Raw genomic sequence first — 18428 nt, 5'->3', positions numbered from 1 at the left:
ATATATGGTGGTGGTGGTACGTATTCCTCTTTGGCCGGAACAAGGCTACACCACGTCCAGGAGATTGTTCACCGACAGAAAATCAAACACCATCTGCGGATCCTCCAAAATAATCTATGGGCTTATAATATATACTGGCTTATTTTATATACTTGCATATATTCGCTGATATTAGATACTTGCTTATAATATATACTAGAATATGCTCGCTTATAATATATACTTGCTAATATATATATTGCAGAAATTTGCTTATTATATACTTGCATATACTCGCTGATATTATATACTTGCATGCACTCGCTTATATTATATACTTGCATATAATATATACATGCATATACTTGCTTATAATATATACTTGCGTATATTTTCTTAAAATATATACTTGCTTATAATATATACTTGCATATACTTGCTTATAATACATGGTGGTCGTGGTGGTGGTGGTTGTGGTACGTATTCCTCTTGGGCCGGAACAAGGCTAGACCACGTCCATCTGCGGATCCTCCAAAATAATCTATGGGCTTATAATATATACTTGCATATATTCGCTGATATTAGATCATTGCTTATAATATATACTTGCCTTTAATATATACTAGAATGTACTTGCTTATAATATATACTTGCCTTTAATATATACTAGAATGTACTTGCTTATAATATATACTTGCCTTTAATATATACTAGAATGTACTTGCTTATAATATATACTTGCCTTTAATATATACTAGAATGTACTTGCTTATAATATAGATTCAGCAGTGGGGAAGTTATTCGGCCATAATGTGTGTATGCATATTAAAAATTTACTTTTCTGCATTTAAGACTTCTTCGCTTACTCGAGGTTTACCTACACTTATTTTTCTTATTCTAATCTTGAAAATTCCCATGGAGGTGAATAGAATTTGTCATCTAAAGTTTTGCTCGGTATAACGTCTTTTAATAGCTGAGTACATAATTGCTCTCGAAACATATTAGATGGGTAAACTATGATCTTCAAGTCAAGTTAATCTACGAATTATTAAATGATCTCTCTTTGTCATCAGGTCCCCTCAAATGGTTGCAAAAACCCCTGAATATGACAACTCATGTGGGTGACCGAGTTATTTTGGGATGTGAAGCATCTGGGCATCCCAAGCCACGCGTCACTTGGACAAAATGTAATTCTTAAAAATTACCTATTATGCATGATTTAAAAATACTTTATTTTATGTACATTGAGTTTTGGGGGTAATAAAAATATGTTTAGGTTTGTTAAAATTATTGCGTATCCTTAAAATGCTTTACTCTAAGTATTTCAAGTTTTTCAGTTCGATTTTAAAAAGTATGACAGGATATAGGGGAGCATACCCGGGGACCCTGCTTACTATTAACACGGCCCTGGTGGAAAAAGGAAATTCCCATTTTGCTGAAAGAAATTTCGAAAACTTTACCAAATCAATGTGTGTAATTCAAAAGCTTCTTTCGTTGTTAATATTTTTATAGTACGTTACTTTTTTTTCCACCAATATATTACTGATTTTGGCCCCTGAGGTGGCTGCAGGACAAATGGGCTTAGTCATAAATGAAGACAAAACAAAATACATGTTATTCTCAGAGTCCCAGACCCCTATCTTGAAATAGATTCTTATAGATTTGAAACAGTAAGGAGTTTTACTTACTTAGGATCACTTATTACTATTGACAACAGAATGACTCCTGAAATAAATAAAAAAATGAATCTATCTGGCAAATAGGGCTGTCTATAAGCTGAGAAAATTTATTAAATCTAGGTTTCTTTCTAGAAAAACAAAGTTCTTAATCTTAAAAACTCTTGTCTCTGAAGCTTAGACAATGACAAAACCGGAGGAAAATTGTACTGCAATATTTGAGAGAAAGATTTTGCGGAGGTGGTGTAAATGAAATTAATAACTGGAGATGATTTAACTTTGAACTGTACAAGATCTATGAACAACCCGATATTATTAAATACATAAAAATAGATAGAATGAATAGAATGGCCCACGTGATTCGAATGAGTGATGACAATACAGTAAAAAAGATACTGCTTTTTAGTCCAACTGCAACAAAAAAGCGGGGAAGGCCGTGGATGAAATGGGCTGACTCGTTAGAGTCTGATTTTCTTTTAATTAACGAAAAGAATTGGAGATCAAAGATAAATCGGAAGTCGTTATGGAGAAATCTTCAGAGGAAGGCATTGGCCCACATTGGGCTGTCTGGACAACTATGATGATATTACTGATTTAATGACTGCATACATAATTATTCTAGTCAATGAGCTACGATTGGATAGCGACTAAGGCTATTGGGATGAATTGGGGATTGATCCTCAATGAAGCCAACCAACGTTCAGATCAATGGGTGTCTCTTTGCCTGAGAAGTAAAAGCTGCCTAGTACAGTCTTTAGGCATGGACACACCCATCGGTGTCCCTTGAGAATCTTCATAAATTGTATTTTAAAAATACTAAGGATATACGTTGCCTTATATATTTAATAAAAAAAATCTACTCTATTATATAAAATGTGCAATTCGTTTTTCTTTCTACAAATAGTGGTTGAATATCATAACACGATCGATAATAGTTTATCACCAGGAAAACTTAAAAAAGCACCCGAAGTCTATTTTTCGATATTGCTATGAAGTGTTTAGGTGCTAGACTCTGACTTCCGGCAAATGTTAACATATCATTGTGTCCTTGAAAAAATATCTGTATATAATAAATTAATGGAAGTAAGATTTATGCTAAGTCATAATGTCTCTAAAAATGCTTGACCACCACCAACTCTTTTTAGTATTTAAATTTTGTCAAAGAAAGTAATAATTGAAAGAATTTAGAATTACGCAGAAATATGGGAGAGCAACTTTCAGCTGGTTATCTCTGATGTGCATTGAAAGATGTTTTAATAACTAATTTCAGTTCGACAAATAATTCATATCTTTTTTTTTTCATTTGTTATAAATGTATGCTTTTTCAATTTAGTAATTTTAATTAGCCTCCATAGTTTTCAAAATTATTTTATTATTCTTAGATTGCAACTAGTTACCATCTAAATTTTTTTTAATTTATGCATAGTTTAAAAATGCTTTATTTTATATACGTTGAACTTTTGGGGTAATCAAAATATTTTTAAATTTATTAAAATTATTGCATATCTTAAAAATGCCTCATTTTATATATATATGCAATTTGTTAGTTCGATTTTAAACAGTATGTCATATTATAACATGCCCGGAGACCCTGCATGCTATTAAGACGCTTTGACAGTTACGGAACCTGTGGAAACAGTTTGAAATTCATAAAACGAAGAAATGTCTAATATGTTTTTTAACTTTTCGAGGAGCGGGAAATTTTCTTAGAAATAAAACAATATTGTTGTCGAAATTATCTTAGTTTGACTGTAGTAGCACAATTTATTTAAATGAATTTTTATATTATGTTAGCGTAGAAAATAGTCACCCTTCAAAAAATTAATAGATTATATTCATAATTATTACTTTTCGTTTATGTTTAGATGTGTCTGAAGATGTGAAGGAGTCTGTGGACACATCAATGTGGAATGAGAGCGTCTTACACATCCCCTCAGTCGGAGTCGAACATATCGGACATTATGAGTGTCAGGCTGATAATCAAATATTAAAGCTAATCGAAAATATTCATATTAAGGTCATTGGTAAGACGACCAACTGTTCTAAATTCTGGATTATTTTTTTATTACAAATAATCGCAAAATACAAAATGTCATTACACAGTACCTCTTTAGGATGTTATGACTTGAATATTTTAAATGTTGTGCTTCGTGAAATGTCTAATAGTTCTTTATTTTGTCAATATGTGGCGCTCATTTAGCGTAACACATTGAGTGGCAACGCTTAGGGGGAACTCTCACGGCAATTCCCTTCATTATATGAGTGTATTCCGTTTATAAGTAAAAATACTGTCGGAGTCTACGAAACTCAAAATTCATCAAATAACATAACATCTTCGTTTGTTTACCTAATTACGTAAAGTAAGAAGCTTTAGAGACGATGCTAGCTGATGATGTGTGCTCCGACGACGAAATCTTTCGAAAACTTATATTTTGATTTTATTGTCTTGCTCGATGATTTTCTCAATGCAAGGTAACTTCATTTTATCATTTTTGAATGTTGAAAATGTTCGTAATTTGCTGATTTTATTTCTCTTAAAATCATGATATTGTCAAACTCATATTACGAATCGAAAAATAACATCGATTCTTTTTGCTGAGTGTTTTTTAATTTTTATTTATTAATTTGTAATGTAGTGTAAGTTAGCGTGGGTAGTGATAACATAATAATTTTTAAAAATATACAAAATGATAACTTTAAGTTACTGTGAATAAATGCAGTTGTGAAGCTCAATTTATTTCATTATAATTCCAGTTAAGAATTATTGTTCCTTTTTTTAGAAGTATAAGTTACTATGAATAAATGTTGTTGTGAAGTTCAATTCATCTAATTAAGAATTATTGTTCCATTTGTTTTAGAAGTTGCTTTCATCTGCTTATAATTCCAGTTAAGAATTATTATTCCATTTTTTAGAAGAATAAGCTACTTTTTTTATTTATTTAGCTTCATCGGTGGTAATCCAGAAGTTTTATTTTGAGGAAGGTATTCAAATCGGGGATAAGACTTCAGTGTCCTGTACAGTCAAATCGAGTTCAAATATAATATCTTATTCGTGGCAGAAGGACGGAGAACCGCTCTTTGAAAATGACGAGTTTAAATTCAGAATAGACGAAGAATTTTCAGCTCTGACTATAAAAAGCGTGAAGACAAATCACTCAGGCAATTACACTTGCATCGCAACCAACCAACAACAGCACTTTGATAAATACACAGCAGAGTTGATAGTGAAAGGTACTTTTTAATTTATTTAATTATATTTTGTCATCCAAGAATAAATATGGAATTAACACATTTATATAAAATCAGCATTTTTTACTTTTGATTTAAAATAAGCAATAATGTTCTATGAGCTGGATTTTTGTCTTAAAATTAAATATTGATGTAATGAATTAGAACTATATTAAAAAAACAGCTCTTTTTATTATAAAAAAGCACATTTATTTGACAACCTTATGAACATTGAATTCAAAACAAAAACTATTCTCATCAAAAACAAAAATCAATAACTCTCAGATGTTCCATAAATTGTCTCCTGCTTTTATTTTTAATTTATCCAGTTGTATGTTTTTTTTATTCATGCTTTTGCTAGCAAAGTATTTTTAAGACTTTATAGCTCAAAATTAAAATAATATTTAACATACTAACTAAGAAACTCATAATTAAATATAACTATTCGCGATCGCAACGAACTATAGGGGGCGTTGTTGTATGAGACGCATACCTGCGATTTCTATATGAACCGTCATTCAGTTACTCTGGAGACGTCGTTAATGTAGCGTGTAGCATTGCAACGTTCCTTCTTTAATGTGGCTTATTAAATTTAAAAAAGAAAAATGCTTGATCTTCTTTCTTGTACAACCGAAAACAAAATGGTATCTCTTTTTATTAGAGAAGGAACATCCAAAACACATCGGAAAAATATTTGTACATTAACAGAAAAAAATATGTATATTCTTATAAGAGTTAAAACCTAATGCCCGAGAAATAGTTTTACTAAATTTAATGATATAACATGAAAGGCCCATTTAAACTTTACATTCTATAGTTTTAAGAATCATATTACTTCAAAAATTAAAATGAACAAAAAGTATACATAAGCCTCATAATTTTATGAAATTTAATTTTGTAAACAAAGTTTTCTGACAACAATTTTTATCAAAAAATTTCAAGTTTCAATAAAAATCATTATTTAGAAACTAAGAAACGTAAAATAAAGAATGCTGGCGAAACAAAAACAAAAAAAAAAAACAATTCTTTTTTGTCGCCATTTTTAGTGCTACAAAAATTCGTCTTTGGGATTTGCCAAAAACAAAACAAGATGCAATTTTATTTTTTCAGGAGGGAAATATTTTACCGAAGAAACGAAAATGTACCAATTCCCACAACATAAGACTTTATCTTGGTAAACGTACGTTTTGGAAATGTTATTTCATTTGAATCTTATTTATCAGAGTTCATATGGCGATATGATTGTTTTGAATCTATGCTAAACTCTATATCGGCTCATTTTCCGCCGAAATCCGATTGACTACTTTGATTTTAAATAAAGTGTTTTATTTTATGAATTGTCGCAAAAATTTTAAGTGTAGATTGGCGGCACTTAAAATCCGCCAAATTTGTAGTGGCGGTGGCGTTACTACGTAAGTACCGAATTTTTATTCCATACTTTTCTGAATCATATTATTTCAAACATTGGAATATACAAGAAGTATACATAAACACATAATGTTATACCATTTAATTTTTCAAAAGTATTTTGAGAACAATTTTTATCAAAAAATTATAAGTTAAAAAACGGAAAATAAAGAATTCTTAGGATAAAAAAAACGATTTTAAGAATTCTTAACATTGAAATAAAAACTTTCATATTGTTTCTTTTTTTATTATTCTTATAGTTCTTAATCAGACGTAAAAAACCATTCTGTAGAGAACCATCATCAAATGAAAAAAAAAATATTTACAAGCAAATTTTTTATTATAAAAATCATTGCACTTACCTGATTTATGATTCCCGGAGAATTCCAAAATGATAAGTTCCTTGTTTGAAAACTTTATTCTCAAATAATAGATACATAGTTTATACCTTCATTACTTTTAGATAACATACTACACAGCAAAATTTTATAATTGATATGAATTTGAATATGTAGCTAAAAACAGAATAGCTGAATTCTAGTTGAACTTATTCTTTCAAAATTAAAAAAAACTTACCAAGAAAACGATTTAAATTAATTAAGAATCAGCACAAATGGCACTATTTCAAGTGGATAATTTTTTATTGTTGTTTTCCGAATTATATGGATACAGAAATATATACTATTCTATAACGAAGAAGAATATGCTATAACTATTACAATTCTGTATGTTCTGAATTCATATTTATTCACTGGAATGACGAAAGCAATGTTGACTTCACTTTAATTCGTAATGAATTGAAGACAGAAGAAATGCATTTTACCTTAATACACACATCTGTAACAGTATCCGAAATCGGAAGTCATCAGTTGCAAGTTTGTTGATAATAGAAATTAAAAATTATTGAGGAATTTTTCTTTAGCGTGTTCTGTTCCTGAAAGATTTACTAATATTCTGGAGATTTTTTTCAAGTTCTTCGGCCTTTTCCTTAGGGAAATTTTGTTTCTTATTTGCTGCTAAAAAATGGCGTCTGATTCAGTCAATGACTTTGATGGAACTAAATGAAAACGTGATAAATTAATGTCCGATATTTACAGGCTCCCGCTAGACGGCGTACTCGAGCGTTGCGATCGCGAATTTATTAATTCATGAGAACCACAAAAATTTTTTTTTATTCTGTTACTAAAGAATATAACTTGTTACTACTTAATTTATTTTAAAAACAATTTGATCCAATTGAATAATTTTAATAGGGTAATTTACATGCAAACAAGAGATTGTATGAATGTTGTAACAATAAATATTAATGTATAGTTGGTGTTAAGAGTTATAAAATACAATCTTAAAAACTGCATTGAAGTTTAACTCCTTAAATATATTTTGCTTATATTTTCAGTCTATATTTATGATATCTTTAGCGCAGTTATAATTTTTTGTAATTAATTTATAGTTTTATATTTAGCATTTAAATAGGCACAAATCCAAAAATTTGAATATTAAGAATATTTTTTGTCTGTAAAAATCGCAAGCTAGAATCTTGTGTAACAATTTCCTAATCTTTCTTAAAAGAGCTTGTTGAAAAAAATTTAATTGTAATTTTTTTTTCTTTGTAGAAATATAAAAACTATAATAATTAATTACTATACTTTGAGCATTGCTTTCATGTTCGAAAATTACTATAACTTGCTTGCTTACATAATGTGGATAATTGTTTTAAAAAATTACAAGTTCAAATATTTCTATAAAATGTTTATTACTACTTTATTTTCTACGTTTTATGACGGTAAAACAAATGCTATTTCTGAAAACTTTCTCTTTATTTACTTATTTTTGTAAGTAAAAAACTGTGAAACTATGAGAAAAAAATATATGAAACGCTAGGCTGGGGAAGTAGCAGATGTCTAACTATTTAAAAATAAAACTGCAAAAAATTAGTAGAAAGAAACCATGAATATAATAACTAAGTTTAAACAAATGAGATCGTAATAGTGGTTATATAAACTGCTGTTTGTAGAAAATGCAACACCATGAAGGAATCATCAGAATCAAATGAAATTCGCAGCAAATGTCAATTATAGGATATTATGCAAATTAATAAAGTTTCAGAGCCATCGCGCGTGCGTGGCGCGCGCAGCGCCCTCTGAATTGATGCTGAAAGCGTATAAATAAAGTGCTGTAGCGGGACGTTAAAAATAGTCTATGATTATTTGTTAGTGGCAAACGTTTAGTGAGACCTGAGTATGCCTCCACGACGGAAGAATAAGAAATTCAAGCAACTTACGGAGTTTGAACGAGGGAGGATAATCGGCCTTCGAGAAGGAGGATTTTCCTATCGCGCAATAGCAGCTCGTATGCAGCGGAACAGTTCCACAGTGATGCGAGTTTGGAAGCAGTGGACCGACGAGCACCGAACAACTCGAAAAACAGGCACTGGACGACAGAAGGTGACGTCAGAGCGCGATGATCGACACCTGCTCCGCATGGCGGTGAATGATCGCACAGCTTCCTCCAGGCAGCTGGCAGCACATTGGTCTACTGCTACAGGTGTACAATTGTCGGCTTCGTCAATTCGTCGTCGTCTGCTGCGCCGTGGATTGCGTGCAAGGGTGCCATTATACAGGATTCCCCTCACGGCGGATCATCGACGGCTGCGTCGGCAGTGGGCTCTTGAGCACAGAGACTGGCGAGCTGATTGGCACCAAGTTGTCTTTTCAGATGAATCACGCTTCAATTTGTGGACCCATGATGGCCGTGTTCGTGTTAGACGTTATGCCGGTCAACGCTGCCTTCCTGAGTGTATTATTGAACGACATAGTGGTCGAACACCCGGAGTTATGGTCTGGGGTGCGATTTCGTATCATGGACGATCCAATTTGATACGAATTGAGGGTAATCTCAATAGCAACAGATACGTCCGTGAAGTGCTACAGCCCGAAGTCGTTCCTTTCCTTCAAGGCATCCCTGGAGCTATCTTTCAGCAGGATAATGCACGCCCACATGTTGCGCGGACTGTTAGAGACTTCTGTTCAGCACAACGCATGCAACTTCTTCCTTGGCCTGCTTATTCGCCGGATATGTCGCCTATTGAGCACGTGTGGGATATGGTTGGTCGGCGTCTCACTCGTGATCCGCGTCCTGCAGTTTCCAAAGACGAACTTTGGTTGCGCATACAAGCGATATGGAATTCTCTTCCTCAAGCAGATATTCAACATCTGTTTGACTCCATGCCACGTCGTATAGCAGCACTTATTGCAGCGCGTGGTGGCTGCACCAAATACTGATTTCGGACGCTTAATTTGTTTCTTTTGTTTTGAAAATTTCATCATTTATTTGTATCAGTACAAGTCGTTTCTGCATTAAATTTCATTTGATTCTGATGATTCTTTCATGGTGTTGCATTTTCTACAAACAGCAGTTTATAAATAATTTTATATTAAATTAAACTGCCCATAACGTATAAATGAAAGTACTTTCTATAAAAAAAATTCACTATTTTGTTATGAATGACTAAGAATGTTATGAACTTATTAATAACCTTTTTTTGTTCTTTGTAATTAATCATGAAGCAAATTACTGAAAATATGGCTTTATATCACATTGCATTTTTTCCATTTCATACTAATACAATAATAGGTATAAAAAAAATCTAACAAAACATAAAGGAAAATTATAGATTTAAGAGTAAAGATGTGTCTTAAAAAAACGAACAATAAACAATGTTCCATTTTATGTTTTTTAAAACAAATATATTCTTATGCAAAAAGTTTTCTACAAAATAATTGATTATCATGCAAACACCAATTACTTGAATAGTTTATCACCAAAAAAACTTAAACTCACTCAACGTACTCAAGAGTACTCAACTCTCTAAGTCATAATGTCTCTAAATAGGCTTGACCACCACCATTTCTTTTTAGTATTTATAATTAGTTAAATAAAGTAATACTTGAAAGAGTTTAGAATTACAGAACACTATGGGAGAGCAATTTTTAAACTGGTTATGTCTGATGTGCACTGAAAGGTATTTTAACAATTGACTTTAATTGTTTGGTGAAATAATTCCTACCTTTTTAAATTTTTTTTCTGTTATACCCCTATGTTTTTTTAATTGTTTTCATCAGCTTCTTGGCTTTTAAAACAATTTTATTGTATGAGGATTGCAACTGGTTTATATCTCAACTTTTAGAAAGAGGGGGGAAAATATGCATAGTTTAAAAATGCTTAATTTTATGTGCAATAAGTTTTTGGGGGTAATGAAAATTTGTTTAAGTTTATTTAAATTATTGCATATCTTAACAATGTTGCATATCTTAAAATTATTTCATATCTTAAAATTATTGCATATCTTTATTTTATGTATGTGAAGTGTTTTTAGTTAGATTTTAAACAGCATGCCATGTTATAGGGACCCAAAACATTTTTCTGCTATTAGGACGACCCTTTCTCTTCTGTTGATATACGTTTTTCTTTCACAGCTCCACCCAAGTGGCTCATTGAACCGGAAAATGCTACAGTTTTAGTCGGCTCATCTTATTCATTTCGTTGTTCTGCCCATAGATTCCCTCCTCCACAAATTACATGGATCAAAGGTCACTCCCTTTATTTTTTTATTCAATATATGCATCGCTAATTACAATTGAAGTGCTTAATGTCACAAGGGATTGTGTAAAGTTTTTACAAAAATAAGTTTTTTGTTTTGAATTATCAATCACTGATTATAAAAAAACCGAGTAATTTTCTAGACTACCTAAAGGAGAGAATCCAACAATTTAGAAGCAATTAAAACAATCTATCCACAATTGACAGCTTTTTTTTTCTTTCTCGAAAGTGCAGAAATGTAACATACCCCCTTTTAGCATTCATCGCTTCAATTATGATTATTAAGTAATTAAGATCTATAGTCACTATTTAACTTATTTTTTTCCCTCCTATTATTAATACTAATGTTATTGTTATTAGCATTTATAAAATGTCCGAAAAGTATTGAAAGGTCAAATATCTCAATAAATTTGCTTCAGTTTCATAAACTAAACTAAAAAATACGTTTGCAAATACTTTCAAAAGATCGATTCAATAATTGCAAACTCAATCTTCAAACTACACTTACCTTGAACATTTATAAATCAGGAAAATATTTGTTTCTAACTGAATGTATAACAATTAGTAAAATTACGTTTTAGTCTAATTAAAATAGTTATAAAATAATGTCATGCATTATACCCATTTGAAAAAAAGGTCATTAAGGGGTGCGCAGTCTGCAAGCAACCAGCTGGATCTTCTGATCGCATTAAAAAAATTTATTTTAATTTTGTTTCTGTTTAAACGTTATAAATTTTCTTTAATTAAAATATTTAATTCAAACTTCTATAACTCCATAAAATGCGTACATATTTTGCACTTTTATTCTGTAAGCTTCATTCTGCAATTTATATCTCCCCAATCAATATATATATATATATATATATATATATAACTATATATATATATATATATATATATAACTATATATATATATATATATATATATATATATATATATATATATATATATATATATATATATATATATATATATATATATATATATATATATATATATATATATATATATATATATAAAGTATATTGTAAACTTTTTTTAATTAGTTTAATTACGGTAGTAAATTTATTCCTTTATTGCAGGCAGAGAAGAAGGGATGAAAGGAGAGATCCTCCATTTTGATCACATTCAGAGTTCTGATGATCGAACATATTTCTGCGAAGCAAATAACGGTGTTCCACCTCCCCTCAAGAGGTTGGTAGTATTGAGAGTGCGTGGTACGATATCATTCACTATTATTATTCCTTAAAGACGACGATCACTGCTCTAATGGTTACTGTGCTCTACTCCGGGTTGTGAGTTCGAATCCCACCGTAGGCATGGATGTCACTTTCTCTCCCTCTCTGTGTTCTGTGTCCTTTCTTCTGTCCGTGAATGTAACCAGATCTATATGGTTGTATGGCGTGGGCGAAGCTACTCCACTGCCGTGACTTAGCCACAATTGCCCACTGGGTAATAAGCCCACTAGGCCATTTCAATGGGAAATAAACCCAAATGCCCGACCCTTAAAAAAAATTATTTTTTTAAGCGAACTAAATATATTCAAATCGATGGTTTCTTTTCTTTAAAAAATATAGCTGCATGAGTCAACAAGTGACACTGTATTTAAGTTAAATGTGTGCATGCTCCCTAATTGCATCTTGGAAGCTGACAATATATTTGAGATTATATTGGCTTGTTCTAGATCGTATTATTTTTTTATCGTACGAGAATGCGTGCATCAATTCCAAGATGAAATTTTTAAAAATAATCAAATCAAAAGGCTCGTTCAATTTAAGTTGAATTGAAGGAACCTTGAAAAAAAAATACAGGGATCAAATTCCTTAATCTAGGGAAGCTTAAAGGACGGTTATTTTAAAGTAACGAAAATATTTTAAATTATTTTTATACATTTAATCGTATGTTTTCTTTAATACATGTGTATGTTTTCTTTGTACATCTGTCATATGTAGAAGGACGATCCGTTTAAAGGGAAGAAAATATTTTAAACATTTTTCATAAATTTAATCGTATGTTTCCTTCACACATCTGTCATGTTCTGTACGACGCGATATCTTGGACAGCTAAATAACATTCAACTGACTACATAAATTCAGAATGCTGTCTCGTAAAATTTAATTTGTGAACTTTATCATGTTATATTTCTGTATTGTGGTTGCATAATCTATCAATGTTATACTAACGTCATGCATTAAAAAAAACTTTCATATTTTTTTACTTAACATTCGCTTAAATTGTTATTGAATTCAAACTTTGTAGAAATAGGCATTTAACTCAGCTAGACTCTCAAATTCAGCGATTTTGAATTAAAATGAAATAGTTTGTACTTAAATTTCTGTTATTTGCATGCTTGTAATTATTATCTTGATGAATTTTTACTATATTATAATTTCCCGTAAAGTGTGGAAGTATTGCGATTTTACAACTTTAGACTTCAATCGCCGTCACAGCGTGGCGCTACAATACTGTATATTCACCCTCCTCGGTATGCTTGATGTGTTTACTTCTTCCTCAAAACAACATATCACTTGTCGTTATGATTTAGTGTTACTTTTTATATCACCTTTTAATGAAACTGATTACCGACAAATTCTGGATATTGAGGATGCTGTGGGTATTCCTCGTGTTTGCGATGATAGCTGTTCCTGTGAACTCTTCTAGGAAATCCGAAAAAGGTGTGTGTTTTTTCCTTTTGTTATTTTCATTGATTAAAAATTTATAGTTATTGAACATATAATATATCGAACATTTTTATACAATCCCATTGTATGTTTATTTAAAAGAATTGATATTTACGCTCTTTATTAAATCGTCTGTTTCAGATGTACCAAAAATTCCGCCGATGTCTTTTCCTTCGAAGTGGATCGTCCACCAAGATCTTCTGCGCGAGCGAGAAAGGAAGCAGACCTTTAAAATTTCAGTGGACGTACAGCAACGAAGATTCTGAGTTCGTACGATGATTTTTCAGTGTTGAATATAAATCCTGTTTCGGCTGCTCATTCGGGTCGAAAATGCTTACGGTAGAGACACCCGTACGGCACAACTATTGGTCGAAGGACACTTTTATTTATTTTTCTCAATTATCTAAAAAATATCCTGAAATATGACCTGAATATTTAATAAAAAGTAACTAAAATAAAAATTTTCTTTGTTGCCATTAGTAGGAATTGAATTCAAAAAATGTTTTTTATATTACTTGTTAAGATATTTCTCTACTATTTGTGATTCTGTAAAAGTGTGTTTTCTGCAATATGAGTGTTTCTGCAGGAAAACCAAAATACTCACGCAGAAATGAATATACATCTCTATTTAACAAAGTCACGAATAACATGGAAAATTCGTTACATTACATAGAAAATTCGTTAAGTAGGAAATCACCGTTTGAAGTACTTAAATATAAAACTAGTTATAAATTCTTAACGCTAGACTTAATTACAATAGGAATTGATAAACCTTTATCTTGTTAACTAGTATCTACTATTTATTTTAGAAATCTTAACCAAAAAAGAAATCTGCATGAAAGGCAAGAATAGAGCAAAACATTATCCATTGTTACACTATCATGTTATCCATTGTTGCACTATCATTTTCAACTTAAAAAAAGCTTAATTTATGTATAAAATTATAGCTGCATTTATTATAAAAGTAATTTTAAACGTACAAACGTTTTTAAGTTTAATTCCTACTGATTAAATCCGCTCATTTTGTCTGAGTTTTTCGTTTGAAATGCAAACAAAAATTGGAAGGGATTTTACTGCTTTCTCTAAAAGTTAAGTGGCTTCGAAAATCAATTCAAGGTAATTTCCCCTGCAGAATGTGTTAACAGGTTTGAAATGTTCTAAAATATTTTGGGATATAGAGAAAGTGGAAAAAAGTCAAAGAAAAGTTTGTTGAATAAAAAATTCGCTTCGCTATTTTGAAGTTATTTCACGAAGAAATTTCCAAAATTTTCTTGGTTCCTCGAAACAAATCACAAAATAGAGATACTCGCAAAATGGAATTTCGTTAAATAGAAGCCCGACAGTATATAAATCTACAATATATGTCCTATTTTCCCGTAATGTGTATCATTTCCTTTTACGAATTGTATGACTGAAGCTAATTATAAAGTCTTATTTTTATATTAATGCATGCTTTTGTATTTCATCAGAGGAAGCAAGCGTTTCTCAAGACTTTTCGTTCGACTTATTTTTAAATACAATTATTCTAGGAGAAAGAAAAGACTTTTTCAGTCATTCATGATGCTCGGTATTTTTTAATAGTCTTACAATTATTTATAATTTGTTACTTGATTTCAATGACTTTATCTAATTAATTCATTGGTTGTTTGCCTAAGAATCTAAATCAGGGATTCTGAATCTTTAGTCTCGGTGCACTTTTAACTATTTCGAAATTTGATGGCACTCAAAGAAAAAAAAGTTTAAAAAATGTTTTCTTACGTATAATACTCTGTAAAATAATTTTAATAAAATATGTACTACTAAAACAATACGTTTATTAAGTGATTAATTACAAGTTAAATGTTTTTTTGTTTCTTTTTTGCTCTTTATTAATTATTACCTTGTCTTTCATAGTTATTAATTGTTAATTTGTTTGTTTTTTTACAATAATTGTTACTTTTATGTGATTCCCTGTTAACTTGTTTTTTATTCTCTTTTTTCGTTTTGCTGATTATTGATTGTTAGCTTGTTTCTTTGTTTGCTATCCTTTGTATATTTGTTTTATAACTACTAATTGCATAGCTTAGGGGTCGTTCAAAAAGTACGTACATCACGAAAGGGGGGGAGGGGATTTACTATTTTGTACGATGGGGAGGGGGGGAGGTATTATTCAAAGTACGTACATTATAACCATACACCAAATTTAAATTTGACTTTTTCCTGCACACGTATTATACATATGTTTGTTCTTGTATTTTTTTTTCACACAGCGACCACTTGTTAGAATGAGTAAATCAGTTCTCAAAATAAGTTGTCTCGCAAAATAAAAAATTGCAAACACCAAACTTTCTCCGATTGGTGGTATTTCTTCGTTGGGTGTTATTGTTTAAATAATTTAAATGAATAAATTATTTTAAATAAATATTTAATTTTATAAAAAACATAATTATTTTAGTTTTTATCAAAAAGGGGGGTAGACTAATAAAATGTACATACTCTAAGGAGGGGGGGAGTACGACCTTATGTACGGTAATGTACGAAGGGGGGGGAGGGGTTTAAAATTTCTCCATTTTTGTGTACGTACTTTTTGAATGGCTCCTTATTATAATTGTTAGCTTTTACTTCCCTTTGTAAGTTAATATCTAGCTATCTTTCTTTTGTTAATTAATAATTTTAATAGTCATTAAATTTCCTACTTATTTTAAGATTGTCAAAGTCACCGTCAAAGATGCTCGCGCTATTAAAGCGTGCAAGATTTATAAAAAGTATAAGTAGGTGTATGTATATACTTTTCCTTAATTTAATTTTTACTGGTAATAAGAAAGTACTTGTATGTATTTCTCCATATCATTTCTAAAATTTGACGGCACACTTTAGGAATTTGGCGGCACACAAAAGTGCCGCCGCCCAGTCATTGAGAATAACTGTCATTCTTAATAAATTCTTTTTTAAAATTGATAGTTAATGTGAGGCAATAAAAGACTGATATTGATTAAATTAATGGATTGTGTGTAAATTTCAACATAATTATAACCCATGCATTTATTAACATTCGTTTTATTTGTGTAGAATTAACATTTTGGATCAACGAACCAGATAATCGAGAAGTATTAGAGGGTCAGGCATTGATTGCATTGCAGGTGGACATCCAAACCCGATCATATCTTGGTACAAATATCAAAGTAAGACTCATTCTACTTAGTTATCATACTTTCTTTATTTCTCAAAGAGCTGTTGCAAAATATTTGCTTAATCTAGACGCATTCACTACTTTAAAAATATATTTGTAAAAATATGGCAAATTTAAATGCGCTTTATTCATTCACTGTAATTATAAGATTGATATTTTTTATTCTCTGTAGTGTAGTTCAACTAGGAGTGTATTGCGGTTGCAAATACAATTTTTTTATACTTTTAAAGCAAAGTGTTTTTATTCTATTTTATAACCGTCCTTGAGAAGCAGACCAAATTTTTGGTTTACAGCTACCAATGTTCAACTTCGTAGCCTTATAATTTTGAACCCAATCTAGAAGATAAGGGAACTTCTGAATCAAGTATTTGGGGGGGGGGGGGGTGATTTGCCTTCGTAGGGTCTTTTTTTTGCTGAAATTAACCCACATTTACGTTACATGGAGAAGAAAACTTCCCACGGTTAGCCTGACGGCAAAGGGACTCTTACCCATGATTCGTCTACCATTTAGGATATTTTACGTCAGCACTGTGGTCGGTGCAAGCCTGATACGAAAATTGAATCGACCAGTCATTGCTGGGATTCAAACCCGGTACACCTTATTGGGAAGCAAGAGCTCTATCCCCTGAGCCACCACGACTCAAACCAAAGTGATTTTCGAAATATAATTTTAATTAATAAAAATGAATTCATTGAATTATGAAATGTCATTTACTCTTTAAATTTGACAATTCACTCTACAATTTCATTAGAAAAGGAATATTATTGTGAGAGATCATTCACAATTTGATTTCACGAATTTTCTTGATAAAAATCTAAAACATTGTATAAATCAAAGCATACATAAAACTTTGAAAAGAATTGAAATCACCCACTGAAAAAAAACACCTTTTAGGTTACAGAAATCTTCACTTCGAGAAAATATTTAAACTAGTTTTAAAATAATATGTGCTTATAAATCATAGTATTCTTACTAAAGCTTTTTTGTTGGTTGTATAATATAGTTTTATTGATCTGATCACAAATACTTGCTCCATAAAGCTGTAATAAATTTGCAAAAAATTTTAGAGTGATGCAAATTGAATAAAAAATGTCGCCATAATTTTAAATTTTGTAAAATCTATTTTAAAATTAATATATTCAAGAAACGAATAGAGACACGAAATAATCAAACGAAGAGTTGGAATAACTTGATAACTAAACTCAGCGGCGCGACAGCCCAAGAGGGCCAAGGCCTACTGTGCCCATCTCAGTTTTTATGACCTTGGGCTCTGGGGTGCAGGAGCAGATGTTCCGGTCAGGTGGTCAGCCGAACGCGGAACCCCCAGTGTTTAGTTCCCAAGCATGCTTGGTACTCATTTATCGACCCACTGAAGGGATGAAAGGCTGAGTCAACCCTGCCCGGCCCGAGGATCGAACCAGGGGCCTGTGGCACGACAGCGCGAAGCGCTACCGCTCAGCCACCGGGCGTCGGAATAACTTGATATCTAAAAGAAAACTAAGTGATGTCAATATATATACATAAAATAGGCATGTAGCTTATCTACTATTCTTATAATTTTATGCGGATTGACTTTATTTTCCTCAAAATCTTTTTTTACCTTTTTCTTCGATGAAATGTTATCATAGAGTAATTTTTAATGTTGAAAAGTTAAGATAAATGTTGTGATGTGAATTACTTTTTCTGG

At 31.1% G+C, this 18428-nt stretch overlaps 1 protein-coding gene across 2 annotated transcripts in view; it reads left to right on the top strand.

The window, feature by feature from the left end:
* LOC147802105 (cell adhesion molecule Dscam1-like) overlaps positions 1-14462 on the top strand; it is a 90593-nt gene extending 76131 nt beyond the window's left edge. The window contains exons 1-6 of one of the 2 annotated variants that reach the window (XM_087154145.1): positions 798-1166; positions 3521-3679; positions 4599-4886; positions 10766-10879; positions 11973-12084; positions 13713-14462. In XM_087154145.1, the coding sequence (XP_087010271.1) occupies positions 1085-1166; positions 3521-3679; positions 4599-4886; positions 10766-10879; positions 11973-12084; positions 13713-13803 (846 nt within the window). In that variant the 5' untranslated portion in view covers positions 798-1084 and the 3' untranslated portion in view covers positions 13804-14462. Of the gene's footprint in view, positions 1-797; positions 1167-3520; positions 3680-4598; positions 4887-10765; positions 10880-11972; positions 12085-13712 lie in introns of those variants that run through there. The other variant, XM_087154146.1, reaches the window with a different exon arrangement.
* Positions 14463-18428: the final 3966 nt, after the last annotated feature.

This window comes from Parasteatoda tepidariorum, chromosome 10 (genome assembly GCF_982258835.1).
Source record: "Parasteatoda tepidariorum strain Cologne lab strain chromosome 10, Ptep-v5.0, whole genome shotgun sequence".
Taxonomy (NCBI): Eukaryota; Metazoa; Arthropoda; class Arachnida; order Araneae; family Theridiidae; genus Parasteatoda; species Parasteatoda tepidariorum.
The sequence above is the reverse complement of the archived record's forward strand: the minus strand, read 5'-3'. Positions and strand labels throughout refer to the sequence as shown.